The sequence below is a fragment of the Otolemur garnettii genome, unplaced genomic scaffold, assembly GCF_000181295.1.
Source record: "Otolemur garnettii isolate 467f Iridium unplaced genomic scaffold, OtoGar3 scaffold00145, whole genome shotgun sequence".
NCBI lineage: Eukaryota > Metazoa > Chordata > Mammalia > Primates > Galagidae > Otolemur > Otolemur garnettii.
In genome coordinates this window covers 4,232,124-4,241,024 of record NW_003852540.1, presented here as the reverse complement: position 1 = coordinate 4,241,024, position 8,901 = coordinate 4,232,124, and the positions used below count along the sequence as shown (strand labels likewise).

Below are 8,901 nucleotides of genomic sequence, written 5' to 3'. Positions count from 1 at the left end.
CACCTTAGGTGTATGTGGCTGGCGCCTTAGCCGCTTGAGCCACAGGCGCCGAGCCTGGACAGCTCTTGATTATCACCTGTAAAATATAAACAGTAATAACTGTGCTCCTTACCTCACAGAGCATTGTGAGAGCCAAATGGAATGTTACTGATGAAGTGCTGAGGAAAATTAAAAATCTTCGTTTGGAACGTGGCACGGAGCCGCTTAAGGGACTCTATGTCAAAAGGCCCAGCTCTGTCCCAGATTGTGTAATTAACACTTTTCTTAAAAGTTGACATTTCTGGAAAAAGCCTCCTTAGACCCGAGTTCTGGTGGGTACAGGGAGGGGAGAAGTCAGCAGCCCTCCCCCGCCCCCCAGCAGGGCCCACTGGAGCCCCTTCCAGCCCCTGGAGGGAGCAAAGACCCGACCAAGCCAGAGCGGAGCAATGAGCTAGAAGACCCTAAGACCCTCGGGTGGTAGCGCGGGCAGGAAGCAGAGTCCCGCCCGGCGCTTCTGAGCCACGTGCGGTTGTTTCCGTGTCGGGGCGATCACGTGACCCGCATCAGCTGACCAGTCACGGTGGAACCCGGCGCTGGCGCCCTGCAGCCCTTGCCCCGCCGCGCCCTGAGCGCAGGACCCTATGGAGGGGTAAGAGTGCCCTTCGCACGCCCCTCCTCTGTCGCCAGCTCTCCCCTGCTACCTCCACCCCACTCCTTGTCCCTTGCCCCTCTCAACTCCCGCGGTCTGACACCCCGGAAGCCATCGTGAGGAGGGCCGTGGCTAGGCTCAGCCCCGCGCTGCCCCCCGGCGGCCAGGAGGAGATGGCTCAGGGGAGCAGGGGGCGGGAAGTCCCTCTTACCACCAGGGCCGAGGGCTGGCACCCGCCCCCAAGCCCAGACATGGAGGAGCTGCTCCGGAGCGTGGAGAGGGACCTAAGCATCGACTCCCGGCAGCTGGCTCCTGCTCCGGGGGGCACCCACGTGGTGGCCTTAGTGCCCACGCGCTGGCTGACCAGTCTCCGAGAACGCCGGTTGCCCCTGGGACCCTGCCCCCGGGCAGAAGGCCTGGGCGAAGCGGAAGTCAAGACTCTACTGCAACGCTCAGTGCAGAGGCTGTCCCCGGGCTGGACGCGCGTGGAGGTGCATGGTCTGAGGAAACAGAGGTTGTCCTATCCGTTGGGCGGGCGCCTGCCCTTTGAGGAGGGGTCTTGCAACCCTGAGACCCTCACTCGCTTCATGCAAGAGGTGGCAGCCCAGAATTATCGCAACTTGTGGCGACATGCATACCGCACTTATGGGCAACCCTATAGTCATAGTCCTGCACCCTCAGCTGTTCCTGCTCTGGACTCAATAAGACAGGCTCTGCAGGGGGTATATGGTTGCTCCTTCCAGCCAGTGGGTGAAGCTGCTCAATGCTTGTCATCTCCCAGAGATGGCCCCTGTCCCTCTCAGGGCAACTCCACCTGCCCCAGTCTTTTGAGAGTGGAGGCTCTGCTGGAGTCTCCAGAGATGCTGTACGTGGTACATCCTTATGTGCAGTTCTCTCTGCATGATGTGGTCACCTTCAGCCCTGCCAAGCTGACCAACAGTCAAGCCAAGGTGCTCTTCATTCTTTTCCGTGTGCTGAGGGCCATGGATGCCTGTCACCGCCAGGGGCTAGCCTGTGGGGCCCTGTCTTTGCACCACATTGCTGTGGATGAGAAGCTTTGTAGTGAGCTCCGACTAGACCTGAGTGCTTATGAGAGACCCAAAGAGGATGAGAATAAGGAGACCTCTGTAACAAGGGATGAAACAGGCGTGAAGTCTAGAGAGGAGGGGCAAGGGGGACCTGGGCTTCTCCCCTGGCAGGAAGAACTTAGGGGGCTTGTGTTAGATTGGGTCCATGGCCGCATCAGCAACTTCTACTACCTCATGCAGCTGAATCGTTTGGCAGGTCGGCGGCCCGGGGACCCCAACTACCACCCAGTTTTGCCCTGGGTGGTGGACTTTACCATGCCCCACGGGCGCTTCCGAGACCTGCGCAAGTCTAAGTTCCGTCTCAACAAGGGGGATAAGCAACTGGACTTCACATACGAGATGACACGGCAGGCATTTGTAGCAGGTGGGATGGGTGGTGGAGAGCCACCTCATGTTCCTCACCACATCTCAGATGTGCTCTCAGACATCACGTACTATGTGTACAAGGCTCGGCGCACTCCCCGCTCGGTACTCTGTGGACATGTCCGAGCACAATGGGAGCCCCATGAGTATCCAGCTAGCATGGAGCGCATGCAGAACTGGACCCCTGATGAGTGTATCCCTGAGTTCTACACCGATCCCTCCATCTTCTGCTCTATTCACCCTGACATGCCTGACCTGGATGTGCCATCCTGGTGCAGCTCCAACCAGGAGTTTGTGGCTGCTCACCGAGCACTGCTGGAGAGCCGTGAGGTGTCCCAGGACCTGCATCACTGGATCGACCTCACCTTTGGCTACAAACTCCAGGGTAAGGAGGCTGTAAAGGAGAAGAATGTGTGTTTGCACCTGGTGGATGCCCACACTCACCTGACCAGCTATGGTGTGGTGCAGCTCTTTGATCAGCCACACCCTCGGCGCCTGGCTGGGACTCCTGCCCTCACCGCCGAGCCTCCACTCATCCCCAAGCTGTTTGTCCAGACCATCCAGGAGACCACAGGCCGAGAGGACTTCCCAGGACAGCTTCCAAATGGGGTGGGTCAGCTGGTTTTAGAGGCCATGCCCTGTGAGGCTGGCTGGACCAGAGACAGGCCTATAGCAGGGGAAGATGATTTGGAACAGGCTACAGAAGCTCTGGATTCAATCTCCCTTGCTGGGAAGGCAGGTGACCAGATGGGTGCCTTCTCCAGTCAAGCTACCCCTGGCCTCCTGCCTTTTTCAGTGGCCTCAGCCTCCCGAGTAGGCCGCAGGAATAAAGCTACTGGGGCAGAACTTGGGGAGGGTGAGGAGGGGAAGGTCCTTCTTCCTGAGGGGTTCAATCCCCTACAGGCTCTGGAAGAGCTGGAGAAAATGGGCAACTTCTTGGCCAAAGGCCCAGGGGGCCCATTGGAGGTGCCTGAGCAATCCCAGGTACAGTCAGCTGTGCAGCTGCGGGACCTCTTCCATCGGGACATGCAGGCACTGGGTGTCCTGTTGGCTGAGATGGTGTTTGCCACAAGGGTCCGGACACTGCAGCCTGACGCACCTTTGTGGATACGTTTTGAGGCTGTTCGGGGACTCTGTATGCGCCACCCCAAAGAGATCCCTGTGTCTTTACAGCCCATGCTGGACACACTCCTGCAGCTAGGTGGATCTGAAGTTCCCACAGTAGCAGAAAGGGGCAGGCTGGACCCACTGTTTGAGTATAGGCCTGTCTCCCAAGGATTGCCCCCACCCTGCCCAGCCCAACTCCTCAGTCCCTTCAGCTCTGTGGTTCCCTTCCCGCCATACTTCCCAGCGCTGCACAAGTTCATCCTCTTGTACCAGGCAAGGCGTGTGGAAGACGAGGCCCAGGGACGGGAACTGGTGTTTGCTCTGTGGCAGCAACTGGGTGCAGTGCTGAATGACATCACCCCAGAGGGCCTGGAGATCCTGCTACCCTTTGTGCTGTCACTCATGTCTGAGGAACACACTGCTGTATACACAGCTTGGTACCTATTTGAACCTGTTGCCAAGGCACTGGGCCCCAAAAATGCCAATAAGTACCTCCTGAAGCCCCTTATTGGTGCCTATGAGAGCCCCTGCCGGCTACACGGCCGCTTCTACCTGTACACTGACTGCTTTGTGGCCCAGCTGATAGTGCGGCTGGGCCTACAGGCTTTCCTTGTCCACCTGCTGCCGCATGTCCTGCAGGTGCTGGCTGGTGTGGAGACCTCCCCGGAGGAAAGCAAGGGCCTGGTGGGAACCGCTGAGGATGAAGAAAGTGGGCTTCCAGGGACTGGGTCTGGCTCCTGTGCTTTTGGGGAGGAGATTCAAATAGATGGGGAGCCTGTCACTGCCTCAGGCCTGGGGCTCCCAGACTATATGTCTGGCGTCAGCTTCCATGACCAGACTGACCTCCCTGAGACAGAGGACTTCCAAGCTGGGCTCTACGTGGCTGAGTCTCCACAGCCCCAGGAACCTGAGGCTGTGAGCCTAGGGCGGCTAAGTGACAAGAGCAGCACCAGCGAACCCTCCTTGGGCGATGAGCGGGCTGCAGATGAGGGTGGTGCCCCTGTGGACAAGAGCAGCCTCAGGTCAGGCGACAGCAGCCAGGACTTGAAGCAAAGTGAGGGCTCAGAGGAAGAAGAGGAGGAGGAAGAAGGCTGCGTGGTGTTGGAGGAGGAGGAAGAGGGGGAGCCAGATGAGGTCACCGTGGCATCTGATCTCACTCTGTCTGACACAGTGCTGTCTATGGAGACAGTTGTGGCCAGTGGCAGTGGGGGAGATGGGGAGGAAGAGGAGGAACAGCTATCTGAGCAGTCAGAAGGCAAAGAACAGAAGATCCTCCTTGGTAAGTTCCCAGGTCTGGTAGGTATTGGTCAAACACTCTTTTGTATGTCCCTCAATATTTGCTGAGCATCTACTCTGCACCAATTAGTGGATCAAGCCAGATCTGCATGCCACACAGATGTAGGCCTGCCTTTATGTTGCTCACATCTAGCAGGGGAGACGCCACAGTGCAGATGACCCTATTCAAATGTAATACACTATAAAGAACGTGGCTAGGTTGCTATGAGAGAATGGAAATGGTGCTTTTAGATCTGTTTTTTAGGGATCAGAGAAGGATTTCTTTTTTTTTGAGACAGAGTCTCACTTTGTTGCCCTTGGTAGAGAGCCGTGATGTCACAGCTCACAGCAACCTCCAACTCTTGGGCTTAAGCAATTCTCTTGCCTTAGCCTTCTGAGGAGCTGGGACTACAGGCACCCGCCACAGTGCCCGGTTATTTTTTTTTTGCAATTCTCATTGCTGTTTTAGCTGGCCAGGGCAGGTTCAAACCCGCCACCCAAAGAAGGCTTCCTTGAAAGTAGAGACAATTGAAATTCAAGTAGCAGTAGAAAGTAGGTAGCAAAAGTGATAGGGTCTGAAGTAGGGAAGAGCATTCCAGGTTGAGGGAACAGCATAAACGAAGCTCTGAGGTTGTCATGGTCTGTTAAAAAAGAGAAGCAATAAAAGGTCAACATGGTTATACTGAGCGTGCACAGGGAAGAGAGGCCAAGGGAAGGCTAGGGCCCAGCCAGGCCTCATTAAGAAGCTTGGGAATGGTTTGGCGCCTGTGGCTCAAGTGGCTAAGGCGCCAGCCACATAGGGTTCGAATCTAGTCCAGGCCCACCAAACAACAATGATGGCAGCAACCAAAAATAGCTGGGCGTTATGGCAGATGCCTGTGGTCCCAGCTACTTGGGAGGCTGAGGCAGGAGACTCGCTTGAGCCCAGGAGTTGGAGGTTGCTGTGAGCTGTGATGCCACGGCACTCTACCCAGGGGGACAGCCTGAGGCTCTGTCTCAAAAAAAAAAAAGAAGCTTGGGAAGACTCTTTAAGAGGGTGGCCTTCCTGCAAGTTATGCCTGAGGAGAGGAACCTGGAGCAGAGTCCCACAAGCTGGGGCCTGGGCTCCCCTGCCACTGCTATGTGTAGGTGGTGGTATAGGATGGCTAGGCTTAGGCTAGGCTCCTTGGCACAGCAGCAGCCAAAGTGGACGAGGTGGGGTGGGAGGAGTGAGGAACCCTGTTATCTGATGAGCTCAGTACCTGCTCTCGCCCTGCAGATACAGCCTGCAAGATGGTCCGCTGGCTGTCTGCCAAGCTTGGCCCCACAGTGGCCTCTCGCCATGTGGCCCGGAACCTCCTCCGCCTGCTGACTTCTTGTTATGTTGGTAAGGCCCGTGATCAGTGCTAGAGTTAGCTTCCTTCTGGACCCTCTCCCCATCTTCAGCCCTCTCTAGGAGTTCCTTCCCACCCCCACTTCAAACCTCCTTCCGGCCTGGTCCTGGGTCCTAGTTTATAAGCTTCTTCCTTCCTTGGGAAGGGGCTGGGCGGATTCTGAGCTAGAGTGAGCTAGAAGTAGCTTCCACAGTCCAGCTGCCTGTGGAAGGGCAAGCTGCCTCTTGTTCTTGCTTGCTACTCAAGGAAAGTGACCTTTCCTTGACAGGGCCCACTCGGCAGCAGTTCACAGTGAGCAGTGGCGAGAGTCCCCCGTTGAGTGCTGGCAACATCTACCAGAAGAGGCCGGTCCTGGGTGACATAGTGTCAGGCCCCGTGCTCAGCTGCCTTCTCCACATTGCCCACCTGTATGGAGAGCCTGTTCTTACCTACCAGTACCTGCCCTACATCAGCTACCTGGTCAGTCACTGGTTTGGTGGGCCTGAGGGTGGGGAGGCTAAGGGCCAGCCCAGTGTCTTTGGGGTACCAGGGCTTCCATGGGCTAGCCTGGCACTGATGTACCTTGTGGCCCCAGGTGGCCCCAGGTAGCACCTCAGGCCCCAGCCGACTGAACAGCCGTAAGGAGGCAGGGTTGTTGGCTGCGGTGACCCTGACTCAGAAGATCATCGTGTACCTCTCAGACACCACGCTCATGGACATCCTGCCCCGGATCAGCCACGAGGTCTTGCTGCCTGTGCTTGGCTTCCTCACATCCCTTGTCACAGGGTAGGCCCCTATCCCTTCACCAGAGTGGGCCCAGCTCAGCTGAGGGGCTGCAGAGCTTAGGGAAGAGGAAGCAACACAGGGTTGGGGAACAAGAGTCCTGGTTCTGGGGGTAGTGCCAGTGGCTCAAAGGGGTAGGGCGCTGGCCCATATGCCAGAGGTGGTGGGTTCAAACCCAGCCCCGGCTAAAAACTGGAAAAAAAAAAAAAAAGAGTCCTGGTTCTGAGCAGGCCAGGGTCTCAGTGTCCTCATCTGGTTTGGATCAGTTTGCCTTAGAGCTCCCTTTTGTTTAAGACTTTGAGTAGATTCTGATTGAGTCCTACAGAGTAGGGGCCAGGACTCATGAACTCTGTTTCTAGATTCCCAAGTGGGGCCCAGGCCCGGACTGTCCTGTGTGTGAAGACCATCAGCCTTATCGCCCTCATCTGCCTGCGCATTGGACAGGAAATGGTCCAGCAGCACCTGAGTGAGCCTGTGGCCACCTTCTTTCAAGTCTTCTCTCAGCTATATGAGCTTCGGCACCAGGTTGGCAGACCTGCCTGGCTGGGCTGGGCCAGGGTGGAAGCTGTGTACTCGGCTGACTCCCTGGGCCTCCTGCCAACAGGATCTGAAGTTGGATCCCGCAGACCGCAGTGAGGGCCTGCTGCCAGAGGTGGCCTTCTCTGATGGGCAGCAGCGGCCAGTGGACCCTACCCTGCTGGATGAGCTGCAGAAGGTGTTCACCTTGGAGATGGCATACACAATCTACGTGCCTTTCTCCTGCCTGTTGGGTACTGCCCCATCTCATTCCCTTGCACAGCTTTTGTAGCTGTCTCCTCCCTCAAGAGGAACCATTCTCTACCCTTCCCCCAGAGTCAGCAGTGGGTTTTAAGCACAGTTTTTTTGGTCAGAGCAAAGGGCTTTGGCCTCAGACCCATATAAATAGGGACTGAGCATTAGCCAGCAAGAGGGGTGCAGGAGCTGGCCAGCTGTGTCCATGGGAAGGGCAGGGGAGTCAGGTTGACGTACAGTGGTCTCCAGGAGCCATCTGAGAGGAAACGAGTGTGGCCTGCTCTTTATGTAGCTTCCCCCATGCACTACTCACTGTGCTAAGCATATCCAGGTGTCATCTCCCTGAATAGGATGCACAGCCCTGTGATTAGATGTATTGTCATCCCTCCACTGAAATCTAAGCTCTGAGAGGGCAGGTCATCGTCTGTCTTGTTCACTATTCTATTTCTGATGCTCAGCAGGGTGTCTGGCACACATAGAAGAAACTCATGTGTGCATACTGACTGAACGAGAGCACATTTTTTTACTGGAGAGGAAACTGAGGCTCAGAGATGAAGAGTTACTTGCCCAGTGTTGCACAGCCAATACCTTCCCCCTCTTCTGTGGTTCCCAAGCCTTTGGATGGGTGGTAACAGCCACCTGCCATCTTCCCTGATCTTTGGACCTCTCCCACTCCCATCCAGGCGACATCATCCGGAAAATCATCCCCAACCACGAGCTGGTTGGGGAGCTGGCGGGGCTGTATTTGGAAAGCATCAGCCCGAGCAGTTGCAATCCTGCCAGCATGGAGCCCGCTGTGCCCAGCTCCAGCCCTGAGTGGGACTCTCAGGGTGGAAGCTGCCCCCAGGATGACGGCCACTCAGGGACCTTTGGGAGTGTCCTGGTGGGGAATCGCATACAGATCCCCGGTGACTCTCATTCAGAGAACCCCGGGCCACTGGGTTCCATCTCAGGGGTGGGTGGTGGAGGCCTTGGCAGCGGAAGTGAGGACAACGCCCTGAAGCGGGAGCTGCCACGGAGCGCCCATGGGCTGAGCGGGAACTGGCTGGCGTATTGGCAGTATGAGATTGGTGTGAGCCAGCAGGACGCCCACTTTCACTTCCACCAAATCCGCCTGCAGAGCTTCCCAGGCCACTCAGGGGCTGTCAAGTGTGTGGCACCCCTGAGCAGTGAGGACTTCTTCCTGAGTGGCAGCAAGGATCGTACTGTGCGCCTCTGGCCACTGTACAATTATGGGGATGGTACCAGTGAGACAGCCCCACGTCTTGTCTATGCCCAACACCGTAAGAGTGTCTTCTATGTGGGCCAGCTTGAGGCCCCACAGCATGTGGTGAGCTGTGATGGGGCTGTGCACGTCTGGGACCCCTTCACAGGTGAGCGGGCCCAGGTGAGGCCTGTTCTGTTGTTGCTCTCCTGTGCCACCAGGCCTCTGGAAAAGGAACCTGAGGGTGGGGGTGTAATGATTTGTAGTTTGGGGAGACCCAGTGAGGCTGCACAGAGGAGCAATTAGGGCTTAGAATCTTTTTTTTTTTTT

General features: G+C 56.7%; 1 protein-coding gene across 1 annotated transcript in view; it reads left to right on the top strand.

Annotated features, from left to right (window-relative positions):
• Window positions 1-561: 561 nt before the first annotated feature.
• The window catches only part of WDR81 (WD repeat domain 81), a 12,528-nt gene continuing 4,188 nt past the window's right edge, over window positions 562-8,901 (top strand). Inside the window, exons 1-7 of the mRNA XM_003799093.3 lie at window positions 562-4,465; window positions 5,720-5,827; window positions 6,103-6,293; window positions 6,409-6,599; window positions 6,956-7,121; window positions 7,201-7,366; window positions 8,051-8,740. Coding sequence (XP_003799141.1) covers window positions 802-4,465; window positions 5,720-5,827; window positions 6,103-6,293; window positions 6,409-6,599; window positions 6,956-7,121; window positions 7,201-7,366; window positions 8,051-8,740 — 5,176 coding nt within the window. The 5' untranslated portion in view covers window positions 562-801. The remainder of the gene's footprint in view (window positions 4,466-5,719; window positions 5,828-6,102; window positions 6,294-6,408; window positions 6,600-6,955; window positions 7,122-7,200; window positions 7,367-8,050; window positions 8,741-8,901) is intronic.